At 35.9% G+C, this 21,280-nt stretch overlaps 1 protein-coding gene across 1 annotated transcript; it reads right to left on the minus strand.

The window, feature by feature from the left end:
- Positions 1 to 16,256: 16,256 nt before the first annotated feature.
- LOC149247664 (receptor-like serine/threonine-protein kinase At1g78530) lies at positions 16,257 to 18,529 on the minus strand. Its single transcript, XM_089455918.1, has 3 exons — positions 18,424 to 18,529; positions 16,906 to 18,293; positions 16,257 to 16,768 (listed from the first exon to the last, which is right to left on the minus strand). Exons 2-3 carry the CDS (start codon positions 18,116 to 18,118, stop codon positions 16,416 to 16,418), a joined length of 1,566 nt encoding a protein of 521 aa, XP_089312044.1. The 5' UTR covers positions 18,119 to 18,293; positions 18,424 to 18,529; the 3' UTR covers positions 16,257 to 16,415.
- Between the last annotated feature and the right edge of the window lie 2,751 nt (positions 18,530 to 21,280).

Genomic DNA, 21,280 nt, shown 5'->3' on the forward strand with positions numbered 1-21,280 from the left:
AAATTTTGTATAAGCCATCTATCCTTGACAATGTCACTAATTTTGATGTTTTTGATGATGATGAACAAATAATACATTTGAAGGCCAACACTAACATCTTCAAGGACACAACAATAGATGGAGACATGCATGGCCAGTCTCTACAAGATAGAACTGATGATGGTAAAGGAAACCTCATCCCCAAGGGTGTGGTCTCAGTCGAGAAGACATATGACTTGTAGAACCGCTTCAAGGAACCTAGGAACACTAAAGCCCACAATTCCACACTGATACATGAACATATTAACTTGGGAATAGACAGAGATCCAAAGTTTGTGAATCTCGGTACATGTTGCACACCGAAAGAGCGAAAATCCTTTGTCCGCCAGTTCAGACAGTACTGTGTTGTATTCACATGGACATACGATGACTTGAAAACATGTGACACGAGAATAATCCAACACAACATTCTAATCAAATAAGGGGTCAAGCCATTTGAAAAGAAGCTCAGAAAAGTCCATCTGTCACTTGAACCCCTCATACAGAAAGAATTTACTAGGTTGCTGGATGCTCGGATCAATTACAAAGTTCGTCATTCTACTTGGGTTTCAAACTTAGTTCATGTCAAAAAGAAGTTTGGGGAGAACTGCTTGTGCGTAGATTTTCAAAATCTGAATCACATCTTGGACAAAGACAACTACCCTGTGTCGTCTATGGAGCACATCTTGTAGACAATATCTGGAGAAAAAATGTTTTCTCTTCTTGACGGTTTTTCCGGATATAATCAGGTTCTGGTAGCAAAACATGACAGACTTAAAACTGCATTTTGTATGAAGTGGGGTATGTTTTCTTATCGAAGAATGTCGTTTGGGCTAGAAAACATAGGCATAACCTTTTAGCACGCTATGGACATAGCCTTCTGTGCACTCATCAAATAGAGCATGGTGGTTTACCTTGATGATGTGACAATCTTTTCTAGAAAACGGTCAGGCCACATGCACCATCTTAAGAAGATCTTTGAATGATGTCGATAATATAGGATATCCTTGAATCCCAAGAAGAGCATCTTTGCAGTGTTTGAGGGGAACCTCCTTGGGAATATCATCGCCAAGAGTGGGATCAAGGTTAATCTGGACTAGATTTGGACTATCACATAGATTCCTTATCAAGTAAACAAGAAATTTATGCAATCCTTCTTGGGGAAGATCAACCTCCTCTGAATGTTCATCTCAAATTATGTGCAGATTGTCAAACCTATATAAGAGATGATCAAGAAGGAAGCATTTTACAGCTGGGGAAAGAAGGAAAAGGACGTGTTCACCTGTATCAAGTAGGAGATAGTAGATGCACCTGCACTATACAACCTAGATTTCAACAATGATTTCTTTCTTTATAATTTTGCTTCTGAAAATTCACTCGATGCAGTACTCACTCAGAAGGATCAGCTGAATAAAAAACTTCCCATCTCCTTCATGAGTGTGAGCATGCAGGGAATTGAGCTCAACTATCCCACCATGGATAAACAATCATATGTTGTATACAAGGTGGTGAAACATTCCAGGCCCTACCTGCTGAAAAATCATTGCATAGTATTTGTGCCACACCCAGCAGTTAGATCGTTGCTTGTTCAACAAGAGCTGGGTGAAAGACTTTTGAACTAGATGACATGACTACAAGAGCATGATCTTCAAATCAAGCTAGTTCACAGTGTTAAGGGTCACAGTCTCTACAGACTCGCAGCAAAAGTGCTACACGTGCAAGAGGAAGAAGAAGAGATTGTCGGTTGGGAGAATGAAATCGATGTGTACAATGTAGAGTGAGCACCACCCACTTCGCACGGTAACTCTTGGTATAGAGAAGTGTGCTAGTACCTTGAGCACAACACCATGAGCTCTCACTTTTCCATGCAGCAGAAAAGGGAACTTCAACTTGAATCCTTACCTTACCAGTTGGTGCACGGAGTGCTTTACAAAAGGCACAACAATGGAATTTTTCTCAAGTTCTTGGAAGAACAAGTTTCAGAGACAGTGCTACGTCATCTACATGATGGATGAGCTAGAGGTCACTTTTCAGGTACAAAACAACACATAAATTCATGGGAGTTGGTTTCTACTAGCTCACATTGTTTCAATATGCACATGCTTATGCCTGCAAGTTCCTGGTCTATGAGTAATGTGCCGACAAAACCTAAAGGTCAGTAGCCCCGCTACAACCTATTGTAGTGGAAAAACCATTCCAAGAGTGGGTCTTAGACATAATTGGGGAAATATTCCCACATTCATCAAAGTGGCACCACTACATCCTGACTGCTACATATTATTTCACGTAGTGGATAAAAGCAGTTTTGCTTAAATAAGTGAATGATCAGGAAGTCATCAGCTTCCTTTAGAAAAACATCATTTCAAGGTTTGGCATTCCTGTAACACTTGTTTTTGAAAATGAAACTTACTTATATTCGTTGAAACTTTATGATTTTTCATTGCAATATCGTATTGTGCTTAAACATTGAGCTAACTACTACCTAGAGGGAAATAATCTTGTTGAATCTACAAACAAGAACCTCATTCGCTTCATAAAAAAAGACTATTTACTCTGAGCAGAGAAACTTCCATTCCACTATGGTGAATGCACTTTGGGTTAACCGAGTTACACCCAAACCATCTCTGAACACATCTCCATACTTCCTTGTATACGGAAAAGAAGCCATCCTCCCACAAAATATCTACTTGCTTGCTCTCCAGTTATCCCAAGAATCCTAAGGCAAGTTGTGTCTATTGGTTTAGTGTAGGATGGACACATTACACAAGTTACAGGAAGAACGAATGAAAGAAAAATAAAAAATTTCACTCCACCAGAACCATATCAAGAGATGGTTCGATCGAAAGTCTGTAGGGAACACCAAATTCGATGTGGGTGACTTAGTCTTGAAGTGGGATAAACCCCATGAAGACAAAGGAAAACACACGAAGTTCCAGTCCCTGTGGATTGGTCCTTTCACAATCTACGAAAAACTTGGCCAACACACGTATCGTCTACAATCACTTAACGGGAGGATTAACAACCCTCCTATCAATGGCCAAGATTTAAAATTTTATTTTCAATGATTTGGGGCCACGCCCCACCCTATGTATATAGTCTTTACATTGCTTGTTCTCTTGCTTTACTTTGATGTTTTCACTTCACTTTTCTTTTCTTTTATGCCTTTTCATTTTCCTTTTCTAACTAAGTGTTATCCTATACTTTGTTCTAGCTTTTGAATAAGTATGTGGCTGAAGTAGAAGAGTCTTGTGACATTGGAGCACATGGCCAGTCTTGTGTACATCTTCTTTATACACACTAGGAAACCTACACTGTGCAATCCTGGAAGTGAGCTAGCCGATTGTCTCCCAGAACTACGCAAAAGTTGTGCCCAATTCTGATCCACTCTGCACTTCCTGTAGCATCACTCATCAAGCCTCCCTCTGGTCTATCGAAAAATTTGAACTACACTGTGACTCAGGGTTGCACTACTCCCCAAAATTGTGTAAAAGTTTCCCAGCAACCTTCCCTACACTTTTTGTAGAAAATGCATAATCATGTGAGTCAGACCTCTGCTGCTTGTCACTACACTATTCCAAGGAATTGTGCAGATTTAACTGGCATGCCCCTTGCTCGATTTCCCTGCTCTCCCTTTGAGAATTGCACATATTTGACTAGCAATACCCCTGTCAGCTTGTCCTTCTCTCCCTCTGAAAATTATGCAGTCTTAACTGGAAACCTCCCTACTTCCCCACTTTGCACTCATCTTGGAAGCTCCACAGCAACTTCCTGTTCAACACTATCTCTCATAAATGTGTAGTTATGACCAACAATTCCCCATGGCCTGATCTAGCCTTTCTCTCGAAAACTGCACAAAAATGCCTACTAGTGCCTCTTGCTGCCCGCTCTGCCTTCCTTGGAGAAAATGCGTAGATTCCCAGCTGGACCTCGGATCACCTGCCCAATCCTCATCTTGAAAACTGCACAGAATTGCCTAACAGTTCCTCCTAACACCCTGCCTTGTCTTCCTCCCAAGAACTGCACAATTCTGTCGCCTAGATGGGTTCTACCTTGCAGTTGTCACTGTTGTCTCGGATTGCAAAAATCTGCCTCCTAGTGACAGTGCTCTGAAGCCTCGTATCCTAGCCCGAGCTATACTTTATGCAGTTTTAGTGCCTTGTCCTTCTCTTATCACCTGCGCCGAAACGGAAAACAATGCATCATGTTAGACTAGGAGATTTTTGGATTTGATGTCATCTCGTCATGAGTGATTGCAGGAATAGGTACATTGATGAAACATGGTGCGACGATGGACAGGATGAAGAAGGAGTGCATGTTAGAAGACTTTTTTGAAGTTGAATGAACACACAAAGCTTATTGAGAAGCAAGTGAAAGGGACATACACGAGCACCATCAAGCAAGACCAAGACCATCGAAGACCCTACACACATTTCCATGCAGAGGCGAAGACATGTTTGACCAAGAGCACAACCACCACTCAACAGCACAGCAGCTCGACATGGACACCATAGTCAGCCAGTACATGTCAACAATGTCATCTCTAGTTTTGTCATGAGCGGTCTCAACCACATCACTACTATGGGCCATACTTGTTGTAATCAAATGTAATGTAATCTAAAAGTCTAAGAGACGCACATATGAAGTTGAAGAGTCACGTTAGTTGAAATATCATAGGAATTCAAATAGTCATGAGGGAAGTTGAAGAGTCATAGTGGTCATTTATTCCCCTTGGCTATATATACCGCCTCATTGTATGAGCAAAATAATATCCACCTTAGCTCCTCCCAGATGACCTTGAGAGTCTGTAGTCTATTCTTTAAGGAGTGAGGAGTGGCTCCAATGTCCCACTACTGGGCTAGTGATGTATGGTGTATAGATGTGTCTTGGAATTTTTTCTTAATTCAGGAGCTTGTCTCATGCCAACACATTTTCACGCATGTTTTGTATCCATTTGTAATACTATTATTTAAACATTTGTAATGCATGTTTTCTTAACCTGTACTAATATAGTTGTACTTCGGTTATTTTAGTACTCATGTTGTTGAAGATATGTTGTATTGTTTATCACTATTGTCTCGTCTGTGTGGAATACTCCACCAAACATTAGATAAACCATCCTTTTTTTTCTTGGTTTTAACAATCACCTCCCCCTGTGGACTACTCCATTGGATGATGTAGGTGTTTTCCCTTGAAATTTTGTTTTCATGACTGCCACATCCACTGTAGACTATTCTGTTGGATGTTAGACAAACCCTTGTTGTATTTTTTGCATGTGTCTCTCCCTGGGTGGTACTACTACCTCTCATCTAGAGGCTCACTTTTACGTTCTCCCTTACAGTAAGAGAACCTGTACACAAAGTTACATTACGCACTCACTAGGCATAATAACCAAGAATAACACTCTCATGTCTTGAAGAACAAGAGCTAAGGCAGATCTCTAAGATAATGGAAACTAGGCCATCGTACCAAATGGGACTCCGACACCAAACAGTGTGAGGTCTAATTGGGACTTCATACCGGGGAGATCCCATGAATGTTGACGGGTCCAACACAGTAAACACAAGGCAATCTCTATTTTTTCACCATCACAATTTTGCATATGTGTCCTCTTATTTTCATAATTTTTACCCATAATTTTATGCCAACACACTTGATTCATGTTGATGCACATAAGTTTTTCTATCACCACATCATTCTAATGGAGTATTTCACCAATAGACATATGCCATGGATGGAATGTTGTATAACAGTGACCAAGTCATCACACTTGTACAGTCTCCACATCAATATTATGATAAGTGGATGATAGGTAAGTTTCTTGTCATTTACTCACATTTCTATATATAAGGATGATATGGCCCCTTCTCACACATGCTAAGGATGGTTTTTATCATTAATTAGGGGGAGTGTTGCATCATATCTATCGTATGATACACTATATTATTATCCTAATTTAGTAATTGATTATCATACAAGATACCAAAACCCTTATCCAAATTTAGTAATTATTGATTAGGTCGTGTATTTGTAGTAATAAGTCATCACTAATCTTGCCATCATACTTGGAAATAAATGTGACTACCCGAAATTATTATTGATGACTATCAATTATGGCATAAAGTTCAAAATTGTTGAAATGGTAAGCCAATTCTAGCATAGTGATATTCTCTACGCTAGCAAATGTTTGCATGTACCAAGTGTTAACCCTGTAATAGTTTCTGAGTGGCCATGGGAGGAGAAACAATTTGCCACAAACTTGATTCTACTAATTCTTTGTTACGCCATCCAAAATGCCTAGAGATATTTCAAAATTTAGGTTGGTTACCCTATTTTGAGAAGTTATATGCGTTTAATGATCACATTGCTTTAGAATTTTCATAGTTTTTCAATGAGAAGGGTCAAGTGGTTAGAGGAGTTAGGATTGTTGTTGCAGAAGAAGTAATTTTTAGGGTGGTAGGTTTTCCTCAGACAAGAACATGTCAGTTCTATAGGAAATTAGTAATCCCAATAGCTAAAGCTACATTCTTACAATAAGGTGACGGTGTAAGGAAGAAGGAAAGACAGATTGACAAAACGTCTCTTCCTCATCCTTGGGATGATGTAGCCTATTTTATTAAGAAATTTATCACTTATTAGGGATGTTTTGGGATTGTATTTCATTACCAATTTCAATTTTTAGTTGATTTATGCAATGGAAAGTTAATTAATCTGCCTTATTATCTACTAAATCGTTACAACATATGACAAAATTTGTGCCTATGGAGAAGCATCCTAAAACTTGCTTAACTAACCATGGGCTAATCAAGATGTCTATAAATGACATGTTGCAATAGCAAGGAAGCATGTGGACTAGATTTATATCAGGATTGCATGTGCCAACCCCTATGGAGGAAAAGAGAAAATTTGAAGAACATGAAGTGTTGAAATAGTTCCAGAAGAAAGGGAAATTAAACCTCTTCAGCGTCGTCACAGGGGACTTTGAATCAGGGATTTTGTGAAAACGGCTTGTACTGAAAAATTGGTGGATGTATCTACTGGATGAAATGAAAGTGTTGTGTAAGGATGCCCTATTGAAGAATAAGCACCTAAAATAGAGGCACTAGAAACAAAAGTACTTGTAACATAGGTGCCTGAAGAAGTATTTAAGAGAGAAACAACTATGCAAACGAGAGTGAGGAAGAGGTAACCAAATAAGGAATGAAGGGGGGGGGGCCCTAAAAAGAGAGTGCAAATAATTATTAAACCATTATCTTCCCCAACTCCTGAGGTTTGTGCTAATATAGAAGAATAAAAGGAACCAGAGGAACAAATGAGTGAAGGAAAGGGAGAAGAACCCACAATGGAACAAGGAAGCACTCCTTCACCTGGTAAGTTTGAAATTGATCCTCTTGTTCAGAAAATTAATGAATTAAGGGAGGAAAATTAAAACCTCAAGAAACAAATCGCTATGCTTAATGAAAAATTTCAATTCAATAAATTGACAAGGTTTGAAACACTAGTAGGGATTGCAGAAATGGTCTCACATACTGATACAACTGAAAAACTATGCAATGGTTGTAGGAAAATTCTTAAGGAGGTAGGTTTTGAAGAGATAACTACTATTTTGGTTGGAATTCAAGTGGAATAACGCGACGAGGAGTTCCAAACTGCTATTCCACAAGAACCTACTAACGATGCTACTTCTCTATAAGAACCAATAGCTAAAATAGAGTAGACTGAAATACATCAAGTTTCTACTCCACAAGAACCTATCAACGATGCTACTTCTCCATAAGAACCAACATATGACATATTCTATTAGAGGATGATGGGAAATGAAGAAATATTGTAGGAATATATCAATTTTTCCACTAGAATAGTAGCAGATGTAGTTCAATCTGAATATGCAGATCCATTGATGTCAACATTTTTGCTTGAGGAATTGGATAAATGAAAGAGGCATAAAATATTGTTAAAAATTTAAGTTATTCCTTTGAGGAGACCAAAGGAGATTTTTGGTAATATTACAAGGACTTGGGCTCAAAATTTGTAAGACTCTGAAAAGGTTAAAGAAGAAAGGAAATAGACAATACTATGAGTAGGAGAATTATAGGAAAAAGTAAAACAACTACAACAAGAAAAGGAGTTAATGTATGAGCTTACAAAGAATGAGTTGAGATGCAGGACTCTTTCCCCTTTGTACCCCTTGTATCTGAAAGAAAAACTATTTGTCTTAAAACTAACAACAATTAGAGAGAAATGGCCCTGTATAGTGAGGGAAGTTCAAGCCTTCCTGGAAAATTTCTAGACATCTATTCTATGAATTGTATTTACATGAATGTGGCAATACCCAGCCAATAAAAAGATGTTGATGGATTTTAGGAATATGGTTCTAGAATGTTGACTTGGGAGTATCAGGGTGCTAAGGTAGAATGCACTTGAAGGAAGTAGGCTCATATGGGAAGCATACTAGAAGGAATTAAGGAATGAGGATCCTTACTGCTTTCAAAATTTTGTGCATGCACTCTCCAAGGTATCTGAATTTGTAGAGTGTATTAGAAAACTTGGGCATAGTTGGCATGGGATAAGATTGTGATTTCACCTTATTTGTGTTCTTTTTTATCAAAATCAACACCCATACCATATAGATTATAATTTGTGGGAAGTGGAACTTAATTCTCCCCCCTAGATATAAATCACTAACTAAAAGCAGAACATGGGCAATTGTTTTCTCAAAGTTCCATTCACAACATGTCAAGAAAAAGTTATAAGGTTCAACATGAGGACATGTAGATGTTCAAGCTGGGGGAAGATGCTAGGAGACAAAATTGGAACCTTTTTACATCGATTTTCGCTACCTTTTCTTACCATTTTTTCCCTCAAAACCACACCTTTTCACTTTGAAATTCATCATTAACTAAAGTATGTTTCCTTTTTGTACTTCATCCTTATTATCTAGTTTTGTTTGTAATTTTACATATAAGATAACTGTTTTAGGTTATTTTATTAATAAATTGATGAATGATGTTACAAGGTGTGTGGCTTGTCGAGATGTTATTAGAGGACCATATCTCCCAGATTTTCCTCACCAAGAATCGAATGAAGACTCTGCTGACATTGTTGATACACTAATCTTATTTTGGACACGTTGTTCTCCTATGCTAGCAACAAACACTGATTTTGGCATATTCCATAGTGAGTGCCAACTTGACCTTTGAAAGGAGACCTTTATGGATAACGTAGAGGACCTAGTTGAAAAAATTAGGATCTTTAATTTATAAATCATTGTAATATTAGGAAAATTGTTACAACATTTTTTCAAGTAGGATAACTTGTTAAAAGGGAGCAATTTTATATTCTCAATTTAGATCACATGATAATCAAAATATTATCCTGATTATTTTGTCTTTTAAAAAGAGAAATGTATTTTTAAATTATGAAATAATGTACTCTCTTCCTATAAGGCATCCATAGAAAGGGATAAGAGGAGGTAGTAGCAGTATTGTAATCTTGTATTATAACTTTTCATTAGTGAAAATATATATCATTCATGGCTTCATACCTTTCTTTTGAGTAGCTTGCATGTTGTTTAATTCACCAACCCCTACTAGGAAGGGAGGGACCTCCTTCTTAGCAAGGATCATTGGTTAGAGAGGTACTATACCAATGTGTTTATTTTCTCTCAATTATGGTTCATGTGCAATTTATTGTTACTGTTATAATCTTTTTCATGAATTGAGTATTTGTGGAATTATAATCTGTATTATTATGTAATAGCATAGGTCCAAGACCGATCCCTTCATCAGTGTGATAATTTTTTATTAGTGTTGTAGTTATTTGGTTTTTTCTATTTCACTTAATGGGTGTTTCAACAATTATTTGAGTGTTGAATGGCTTTTAGGAGTTTTGTTTCTTTTGAATAAGAGTGATTGACTAATAGGGTGTGATTTATTTTGCAATGTGTGGCTTTATTTTTTGAAAGTGCGAGAAAGGTTTGGAGTGTAATAAAAAATGTGTTTTGATTGTTGAGAGTGGCATTACAATGATTGGTATTGCAATTTCATTAGCACTATTTTCCATGTGTTCCTGCATATACCTTTCATGATAGCCTTGAAACAAAAAGCCTACATGGATTGACAATTTATGTGTGAGTTAGATCAATTGTTCTAAATTAAAAGGATAATTGATCTTCCCAACAATGGTTGCTTAAGCAGAAGAATCAGGGTTGCAAAAATTTTAAAAAGTGATGTTTCCTTAGATGATGAGCTTTTTCTTGCATTTTGGTAAAAAAGAGATATGCATAGATGTGTTGTCCATTTTTATTCATGTGTGCGTTAAGAATTTAAGAATGGACTACATGGATATGTCACCATTTATGTTAATGAATGGTAGTTGTTGATTTTTATAAGAAAATTACTTTATGTTTCCAAGTTAATTTATTTCTTGGTGTGTCAAATCTTGTCACTAGAAGACATGGAAATGGTAATATTTTGGCCTTATAGTATTGGAGTTAATTTGGACCTCAATATGGAAGTGATGCTATTTTGTTAGAATTCATGTATCTAAAAACTGAAAGTGGATGCATATAAATCTAGTGCAAGGATTGAATAGAGATGAGGAAGATCTGAATGAAAATGCCAAGTATCTCTATGATTCTAGAAGTGGGAGATGGTATTTTATAAGTATGTGTATTTTTAAAGTCCCACATAGGTATTTAGTTAGTAGAATTATTATGGCTGAAAGGGATTCATAACCACATGTTTTGTTCCTTCAAGTTATTTTTTGATGAAAAATTGTTTAAATACTGTTGCATTACATTTTTTCTTTGGAAGGTGTAGATAATGAAAGGTTGGAATGGATACATTGTGTATCTAGACTATTTCATGGAGAACTAGCAAGAACCATTATTGGGTATCTAGGTGTTGAAGTAGTGGAAGTATGTCTATAGGATGATGAAATGTTCAATGTTTAGGGTCAAGTTGGTGTTAAGCCATGGAGTACAATAGGCTCCCACTCAATCTAAGGTATCAATGGTACATTTTATTTCTAGACAATTTTTGTTGATGACAACATTTCTACAAGTGAGTGGAGTAGCAAATACATTTTTTTAATTTTTTTTTAATTTTGAGATGCATAGCATGTTTGGTGTGTCAAAGTTCATTAATAGATGTCTTAATTTTTCCAAGATGAAAGCAAAATTAATCATCCCATTATGAGTTGAAGCTAGTAGGTTTTGTATCTATAAAGAGAAGGTGAATTCATCTCAACTATGAAAATGGATCTTTGTTCTTAGGCATATAGGTTGAACTAACCACTCAATCTTGCTTGAGCATGGGTATTTCCCTAAAGGGGGGATATTTACAACTATACATAGATTTATGAACAATTAGAGTAGGATGCACACTCTAACTGATTTTACAAGAGTGGACAAGGAGGGAAAAGGATATTTATGAGAAAATAATGAGTGCAATAGTTAGAATAGAAGTTAGAAGAAAAATTGTTTTCACATACAAGGAGATTTTTGTTTTATTGCAACATGAAGTTGTTGTCCTGTATCTAGAAGAGAGTTATCTTTAGTTTTATCTATGGAATATAATAATACTTCTTATATGGTATCACTAGAGCTCTTTGACACTAGGAGTGGAACATATTGGTTTTAGAGTTTGAGAGGTGAAATTTTACATGTAGGGGAGTTTATAAAGAATTTTGATGAACTATATACATGGAGAACATCCTTGAGAACCAATGGATATTGTGATTGATTGCCCATGTATTCTAATGTATGGTTGTCTCTTTTTATGAGCATCAATAATTTAATGTTGTTTAAATGATTGATATATGAGGTGAAAATGACAGGTTGGACCAAACATAGACTTTCTTGATCATGTGGTTCTTTAGTTCATATTGGAGCATGTATTACATAGGAGAATATTTTAATGAATATCTCAACTAATAGAGATTAAGACAAGTAGTTGTTAAAGGGGAGTATTGTAGTATGTAACTCCCACGTATCTTAGGTGTGCTCATACTTGTGGATTTTAGGATCATTTTCCATTATTAGGTAGATCTCATCTCTATAAGAAGATTTTCATCCTAGTATTTATGATTTGATTAGATCTAACTGGTTTATAATATATTATTCAATAGTTAGCTTCCTAGATTAGTTTTTGGTTGAGATATTCATTCAATTGTGTGATTGTGTGATCAAGGGAGTTTTTCTATATTAATAAGCTTGTTGTATGTGTTTGTGTGCGCTTAATTTCACTAGATTTATAATGAACTTGATATATTATTTATTTTGTGTAAATAAGTGTCTACATACAATGTCAAAATAAGCGTCTCCATTAGTACACAACATGCTACTTGAATTTGACACTAATAATTAAAGTCATCTCTATTCTAGGTATCTATTTTCCATTCCCTAATACAATATACCCATGTGCCTTTTCATGGCGTTCCATTCCATAATATTAAATCCATGCATAACTCACACCTAGATAAATATCTTGCAAATGTATTGGGCGTGTAAACCATCTTATGTGTCACTTAAGGAAAGCTTTGGAAATAAACATAGTCACCTTGTCGGTGTGAATCCCCACTCAATTCCATGTGTTATGAGCATTGTTGATTCATGTCAATATGAGGATTTGCCTCTCATTTAGTTTATATACATCACATTTTTCAAACCCACACTCTCCACAATGCCATATTCTTTATTACCTTTGCATCTAACACTCACTATAATTCCATTTCCTTCATGATATTTTCCTCCACTCTTTGTGTTGTAAAATACCAAAACAATTACAAATATGTTATGGGTGTAAGTTGTAATGACAATGGGAGTTTATTAGTAAGATTAAGCCAAAATGAGTTTCGTAGTGTCAATTCTGAAGAGAAAACAATAGCAGTAAGGGAATCCAAAGAAATATTGTTATCTCCATTTTTCATGTTCACATATTCCATCTCTCTAATAGTATCTAACATGTCAACTCCTAGATATTTTATTGCATTCATAATGTTAGATGTTTGCCTCTTAAAATTCATAACATGGTTTAATAAAGTTTTCATATCCAATATGACTATTCTTTCAAAATATTGGCATGTCTCTATACCACTTAGTGTGCAATTCATAACATCCCCACTAATACTTATATAATGGAATAAAACACATAATTAAGAATGTCTCAACAATCCACCGATCTTTTGGAAGTATGGTCAAGATTGTCATAAAGATACATGCATATTTTATCATTACTTCACATAAAAGTAATGATTAGGATATAAACTCTATTAATTCTCACCTTGTGAACTTATTATATATTGTTCATTAAAACTATATATGAAATTCCAAAAAAGAAACAAAATTTGGGATGGCAACAATAAGAACTATGATTTTGTTCATTCAATTTATAGCATCATTAAATCATCACTCATTTGTTCTTGAGAAATATGATTCCTCTTTTCTCAATTCTATGAATCTTTATCTTTCAAACTCTCGCTTTCTTCTTCTTATTGACATAAATGTGACAATAATTTGCAAAATTTTGAAAATATCCCATTGCTATCTTTCTCTTCCCTCATCCCAAGCCGAGGATGAAGGAGACATATCCTTGGTCATACTAATATTGAGAACAAAATTTTTGAATTCTAACATGATTCTTACAAGTTGAGGAGAAGGTAACATAATTTTTATTATGATGAAACTTATGCATTCAGCAGTATACTCTAAAATTACACTCTTTCATACACTTTTACATTGTTTAAGATAATAAGCTACTAATGAATATCCTCAATAAAAATAACATATTAATTGGTCTTAATGAGTAGTCTCCTTTCTTTTGCGTTTTTATCCATCTTGAAAATCACAAAATTATAAACATCTAAATTTAAATAATTACTACATAGTAGCTAGCCCTTGCATCTTAGTTAAAATATAGCTTTCTTATGGTTGTAGAATTTAAAAATCCTTACTCATTGCCTTGAAATCATTATTTTAAGAATTGTATGATAGAGTCTGTGATGGAAACATGGAGAACATCTCATTTAGTAAATCTTGGTTTGGTAAGCTATATGGACTTGAGGACAAGGTGCTTGCATTAAAAGTAAAGGAGTAAATTACAATGGGCCCCTTGGGCGAGTATGTCAAGGATTGGGTGGACTAAGTTTAAAGTTGTTGATGTTGCTATCCAGTCCTCTTACATTTAGAAAAATAAATTGAGGCAATTAAGGTATCATTGACATCTTCATTGGATTCGAGGATAATATATAATGAGTTTTATTCATTAACCTTGAGATTAGAGAGCCTTCCCTCCTTAGTTTTGTAATTAAAGTCATTCAAGTTTTCCCTTCTTCTTTTTTACATCCACAAGTTTCCCCTTTCTCAATCTCCTTTAGTTTCTCTTTTACTAGTGTTATGACTATGAAAACATTGCTTTAGTTTCTCTTTTATTAGTGTTATGCTTTTATTAGTGTTATGACTATAAAAACATTGCTTTGAGTACACCCAAAATCTTGAAACTTGATAGTTATAATCCAAATTCCCAAAAGAAAAAAATTATCCAAAAATTCCATTATTTTCCAAAAATATGTGAAGCTGCAAATTTCAAATTTCAACGCATCAATCATTTATCAAGTTTTAGAAAGAAAGGATTATAAAAATGTTAAGAAACATTGAAAAAGAAATGTTTAGTAAGACGATAGTAAGTATTATTTAATGTTTTACGTAGCATTCATTTATATATTTTATTGCGAGGATACCCTCGTATAACTGCAGAAATGCGGAGTTTCAAACGTCGTGATGGCGTATAGAGACGTAGGGTTGTATATTTCGAAATTGCCGGATGCTCACCAAAGAAAAATGTGTTGCGTTTTGGTGGAGATAAACCAAATATTGATGGTACATTGCATTACATAAATCAAGATTTTATAAAGATTTCATGGTACAAGTGGGTACATATGGATGATAATATTTTATTTGATTAAATTTAAAATAAATAAATTAAAATATTATTTAAAAATAATAAATTTTAATTGGTAAAATAATTTAGAATTTTTTGGGGTTAAATTTAAATTAATATAAGTTTGAAATCCAATGAGTTATAGCATGTAGAATAACAAATAGATGTAATAGGAGTTGTTTATCCTCTTCACAAATTATTGGAAGGCAGATTTCCTGTTTAAATCTGAAAAAAAAAATTGAAAAAAAAAACAAAGTGATAGAGCCTTTGAATAGTTTTTTTATGGTGGAAATGGATTCATCACTATCTAAAACCTTTGAGGCTCCCAAAATATTGAAATTTGACAATTATAATCTAGATTTTTAAAATTTTTTACCAAATTTTATCATGATCTTACCAATTTCCATTATTTTCTGAACTAATTTATAATTTCTATAACTTGTTCAATTTTCATGTAAATAAATTTAAAAGATTCATTCTCTCCATAATTTTATAATTTTTTGATAAGGAAATTCAAACCATAACGCTAGTTGGGCATCTTCTAGCAATCGAACATCACAGAGTCTATGACTTAAAGTCTCTTTTTTTTAAATAAATAAATTTCCATAAACATTCGTTAATATATAAATATTCAATACGATGGTGCCTTCAGTCGTCATGTTTTACCTACCACGACCATTGATTTCACATATTTCGTGGAGACATGGCTTGGAAACAGATTTCACGTCTGTGGTTCAGTCAGTGTATTTCTACAATCATAATTACGTCCACAGGTGTCATCCAATGAAAAAGTACCATGTTGATTGCTCAGTCACTGAATTCATTCAGCGGAGAATATGTTCATCGTGCCCTTAAGGAAGGGACGCTGCAATGGCAAATACAGGTATTATCTATTGCAGTTGTTTTAAGCGGTTTTAAGCGTTTTTATTTTTATGGTAAGTGTTTTCGATATAATTTTTTTAAAATTTGGTATGAATTTAATGAAATCACAAGTTTAATGAGTAATTTTCTGTAATAGAATAGAAGTGCTGTAGAGTTTTAGAAAGTGTTGAATCTATATATACAGTTAAAAGACAAGTTTAAATAACACAAATCAATATTTTACCTTAAATTTTTCTACTTTTTTATCCATTAGTTAATGTCATTAACAATATTTATAATTTATGTCTGTTAGTGAAATTACTGTAAATCTATTCTAAATACTAAAATTTGACAAATTAAAATTAAAAGTAAAATCGGTGATAAAACTTATTTTCATATTATTTCTATTTCTTTTTACTACTCATATATAAATAACCCCTCCAGAGATTTTAACAAGCGATGCATTCGAATGTGATTTCCTGTTGATCATATTTCTATTACCACAACAGATATTGGAAGTCCTTCCGAGTAATAGTGTAAATGACTGAGAATTATTTTTCTGGAAATAGAAAATCAATCCTCCCTAGTAATATTTTTGACTCAAAGCTCGATGACCCGGTCTCTGTCGGCTAAAATAAGCATGTCAAGGACTACGTTCATAGATGGCCTGAGGCTGGGAGCAGATCGAGTGCAAACTGAGGCAATCTCTATCATCTTCACTATTTCATCCTTCATATTACTATGTAAAGTTAAACCACCACTTCTCAAATCCTCATCAATTATTTCATCCATTTTTCCTTCCTTCGTCATCCTCTCAACCCACGCAGGCAGATGTACAAATTTCTGATCGTCCTCCTCTAACACGGGGCGCTTTCCGCTTGCCAGCTCTAATAATACTACTCCGAAGCTATACACGTCTTGCTTCGTCGATGCTTTCACGCCATACCCACACTCTGCACGTAGCATTAGGTATTAGAATGACATGGTGCAGGAATAGGATAATCTCAGCAACTAGACTTCATAACAACACTAAGTTGATCGGCATGATTCAGTTCTATTAAAGAGAGAGAAACATATGGAGATTTAGTACCTGGAGCAATGTAGCCATGAGTCCCTCCAAAGAGAGAACTTGATTCAGAATCTACTGATGAATTGAAGGATGGACTTTTCAGTATCTTGGCAAGTCCAAAGTCAGCGATGTGGGCGACATATTCATGGTCCAGCAATATGTTGGCAGACTTTATGTCGCAGTGGATGATTGCACGTTCGCAGTCGTGATGTAAATATTTGAGTCCCTCTGCTACGCCCAAGGCAATGTTATAGCGGCTCCTCCAGTCCAGCCTGTGATTGGGTTTCGATGCCCCGCCCAGAAATTCCCACAGCGATCCATTAACCATGTAGTCATACAGAAGAATTGTTGCATCAGTTGTCGTTATCAGGTCCCGAAGACGCAGAATGTTTCTGTGACGGACGTTCTTCAAAACCTCGATCTCCTTCCTCAGACTGCGATATCGATTATCGTCATGCCGACTATGTGCTACTTTTAAGCACTTGCCGGCAAGGGCTTTGTCTCGTCCTGGAATAACTACCTTGTATACCATGCCTGATGAGCCAGACCCCACGAGGTAGTCATCGCTGAAGTTCTTGGTAGCTTCTACTATATCTCTGTATTTGATTATACTTTTTCTTGCTCCCGAAGAAATAGCCGTTTCAGCATGCCGGACATGTCTTCTAATCTGCGCACTTGACACTTTTATCACGTATGTCAGTGCGAGGATGAATACAGCTGCCGTCGCGATACAAGCGACGGTAATCCCTGCCAGTACCCCTGCGCTTAAATTTTTCCCTTTACTTGCTACTTCTGATTCGGAACAATTCATCGCTGTCGGGGCTCCGCAAAGGCCTGGATTTCCCTCAAAAGCATTCTGCGGGCCTAGTGAAAATACTTTCCATGAAGGAATTTCCCCCGTAAATAAGTTGAAAGAGAAGTTGAAATGATCTAGGCTTATCATATCTGTGAGAGATTGAGGAATATTACCAGACAGGCGGTTATGGGAGAGGTCCAAGGATTCAAGTAACTTCAAGTTTCCTATCTGAGGAGGAAGAGATCCAGATAGATTGTTCCAGCTTAGATCCAACCCATATCTGAGACTGGCTGCAAGCTTTCCCAACTCCAAAGGAATGGTCATGCTCAGTTTATTTCTAGCCAGGTATAGTTCGCTTAATTGTCTGCAATACCCCAGGGAACTGGGGATCCTTCCTGTTAATGCGTTTACACTCAAGTTTAATGTCAACAGATTCATAAGATGGCCCAAGGCTGCCGGTATGCTTCCTTCCAACGAGTTTCCGCTCAAATCTAAAACCTCCAAATTAATTAAGTTCCCTACTTCTGGAGGAATGGTTCCACTGAGATTATTGCGGCTCAAATTGAGCTTTCCCAGATTTCTCAACTCTCCTATCTCCGGAGGAATGGCACCGCTAAGATTGTTGTGGGCAAGGAGGAGATTTGTAAGGTTCTGCAACCGTCCAATGGAAGAAGGTATACTTCCATGGATGTTGTTGTAAGAAATCTCAAGGTAATACAAGGCCGAAAGCATAGAAATATTACTTGGTATGAAGCCCGTGAAGAGGTTGTTCTGCAGCCGGACGCGTTCTAGGGAGACGCAGTCTTGTAGAATGTTGGTGATGTTTCCCTCTAGTTGATTGTCGAAGATGGCAAGTTGGGTCAACGATCTACCGCTGCAGAGCCCAGGAGGAATCGACCCGCTCAATCTGTTGAAATATGATTCAAGAACCTCGAGGTTGCTGAAGTTTCCAAGCCCAGGAGGCAGCGGGCCTACGAAATTGTTGTTACTCAGAGACAACGATATCAGATTGGGAAGAAGGCCAAGTCCTTGGGGCAAGTTACCTTCAAACTTATTGAATGCTAAATCTACGATCGTTAGGCTTGTAAGACTGCCAAAAGATGAGGGGATAGACCCGGACATGTTATTAAAATAGACATTGAAGAGTGTTAAATTCTTCAGGTTGGCCATTTCATATGGTATAGCTCCAGTCAGATTGTTGTTAGATGCATCAAACGCCTCCAACTTCAGCAGTTCTCTGAAAAGACCTGCAGGGATTGAGCCCGTAAGACGATTGTCATAAACCCATAAATTTCTCAGATTTTCCAACTGGCCTATCTCCCCTGGTATCGGACCATGTAAGGAATTGTTATAAACAGCAATGGTTTCAAGGCTGCTGCAGTTGCCGATAGAGGCAGGGATGGTACCCGTCAAATGATTATTGAACAGAACCATCTTCACAAGCCTTTTCAAATTCCCAATTTCCCATGGAATCTCTCCTTGCAATCCGGAATTTGAGAAGTACAGATATAGTAGCTGACTGCAATTGCCAATCTCGGGCGGTAAAGAGCCGTTGAAATAGTTGGAGAATGCCGTTATTATTTTAACACGAGAAAGCTTCCCGAAAGAAGAAGGAATGGCACCAACAAGATTATTTTGATGTAAAAGGAGTTTAGTCAGGCTGACTAGATTACCTAGTCCAGGCGGAATGAAACCAGAAATATTGTTGGTACTGATATTCAGAACGGTAAGAAGACTGCAGTTCCCTATTTCCGGAGGGATGAATCCTGTGAAGAAATTGCCGCCGAGATTGAGTTCTCGAAGTTGTGTGCAGTTCCCTATCTGGGTGGGAATAGCGCCCCATAACTTGTTGCCCGAAAGATCAAGTTTCTCCAGGGCAGCCATCTTGCCTATTGCGCTGGACAGACGGCCAGAGAGACCTCTGAACGGCAAAGAAATTGAAATGACCCGCCCTCCATAGGTGCTGCAGCTGACACCTTCCCAGTGACATGGATCTTGGTCAGAAGAGCTGTCGTTTCTCCAGCTTGGAAGAACATTTAGACTAACTTTAAAAGATGACTTCATTTCTAAAAGCGCCACTCCATCTGCCGAAAGAGCATTAACGCTGAGAACCAGTGCAGGGAATTGGCCATGAATATTGAAAATGATAAACATAAACATTATTAGACACAAACAATTATATCCTGCCGTTCTCATCCTTACTGCTGTGCTGCTTCGATAATAAAGCTTGAGGAAGATCGTGACAAGTTGGGTGAGTGAGTCCCGGGTACATATACTGTTTTATCCGTGACTTGCGTACCAAAGAAAAACTCTTTTGCCCAAATGCAACCTTTTCTTTAAGACGAACGAAGAGAACTCTGTAGTTGACACTTTAATTAAATGAAGACGACGACGTACCACTGCTCGGGATGCACGGAGATACCGGTATTATTAGGTTAACTATATAATTTAAATGGTTTAGGAAATGTTTATAACACACGACATTAGTGTAAGCCAGAAATATAATTATGCTAATATAGGTGTGTAAGAATTCAAATTTAAAGCTGAATGTTAATTATATAATTAAACTAACACAATCAGGTAAATACTAATTAATGTTTAACATGTAATATATTTTTTATATTAAGATTTAAAAAAATAATAATTTTATTTTAATATATGTTTAATAATTATATATATATAATTAATTAATTTTTGTTTATATTGCTTTGTTATAATATTTTTATTAATAATATACCTTATAAACACTATATTCATACCAAAAAATAATATTTTATATCATACTTGTTCATACTCCAATGGATAGTTCAATTGATTTTGAAAAAAGGCTACAGTTATTTGTATGATACTTTTTTTTCAATTTAATAAATTTAATTAAAAGAATAAAAATCACATCATTGTTTTTAAGATAAATACTAATCTTTCATTTGTAACTATTATTAAAAATATTATAAAATATTCCATGGAAGTTAAGTCTTTACCATCCACCCAATAATTATTTATAATTAAATTAAATTTATCGAAGCATTATTTTAAAATAAATTCACATATTCACATGAAAAAATACTTTTTAAAAATTATTATTATTATTATTATTTTTTTGAATCTAGGATAATCTGTAAGAGTTATCCTGAACAGACCCAGGATCAAATCTAACTGGCTGCCACTATAAACCTAGGCTACGTGCAACAACCTGCAAGCAGCCTTTGTTTCTGGGACAAGGGTCTCAATCTTTCATTTGTAATTATTATTAAAAATATTATAAAATAGTTTTGAGAGTTATTCTGAACAGACCCAGGATCAAATCTAACTGGCTGCCACTATAAACCTAAGCTACGTGCAACAACCTGCAAACCGCCTTTGTTTCTGGGACAAGGGTCTCAATCTTTCATTTGTAATTATTATTAAAAATATTATAAAATAGTTTTAATAGTACGGTTATGTGCAGTTTGTTGGTAGGACCTGCTGTGGTGGTAGCTAAAGGAGTAGATTCCCCTTTCCCGTGAGTCTTTTTCTTGCTAAAATAGGATCTTAGTATATGGTAGCTAAAGGAGCAGATTCCCCAATAAGGGACCTACCTCCAGCGCAGGGAATTTACTG

This window comes from Pinus tabuliformis, chromosome 7 (assembly GCF_031772625.1).
Source record: "Pinus tabuliformis cultivar Carrire ecotype Pingquan chromosome 7, CPIR1, whole genome shotgun sequence".
NCBI classification, from domain to species: domain Eukaryota; kingdom Viridiplantae; phylum Streptophyta; class Pinopsida; order Pinales; family Pinaceae; genus Pinus; species Pinus tabuliformis.

What these genes read in the sequence shown, in the direction of transcription:
- LOC149247664 (XM_089455918.1), bottom strand. Translation starts at nt 18,118, where the DNA reads ATGAATCTGTTGACATTAAACTTGAGTGTAAACGCATTAACAGGAAGG. An exon ending in TCATGGCTACATTGCTCCAG is followed by an intron (nt 16,769 to 16,905) that starts GTACTAAATCTC and finishes TGCTACGTGCAG; the next exon opens with AGTGTGGGTATGGCGTGAAA.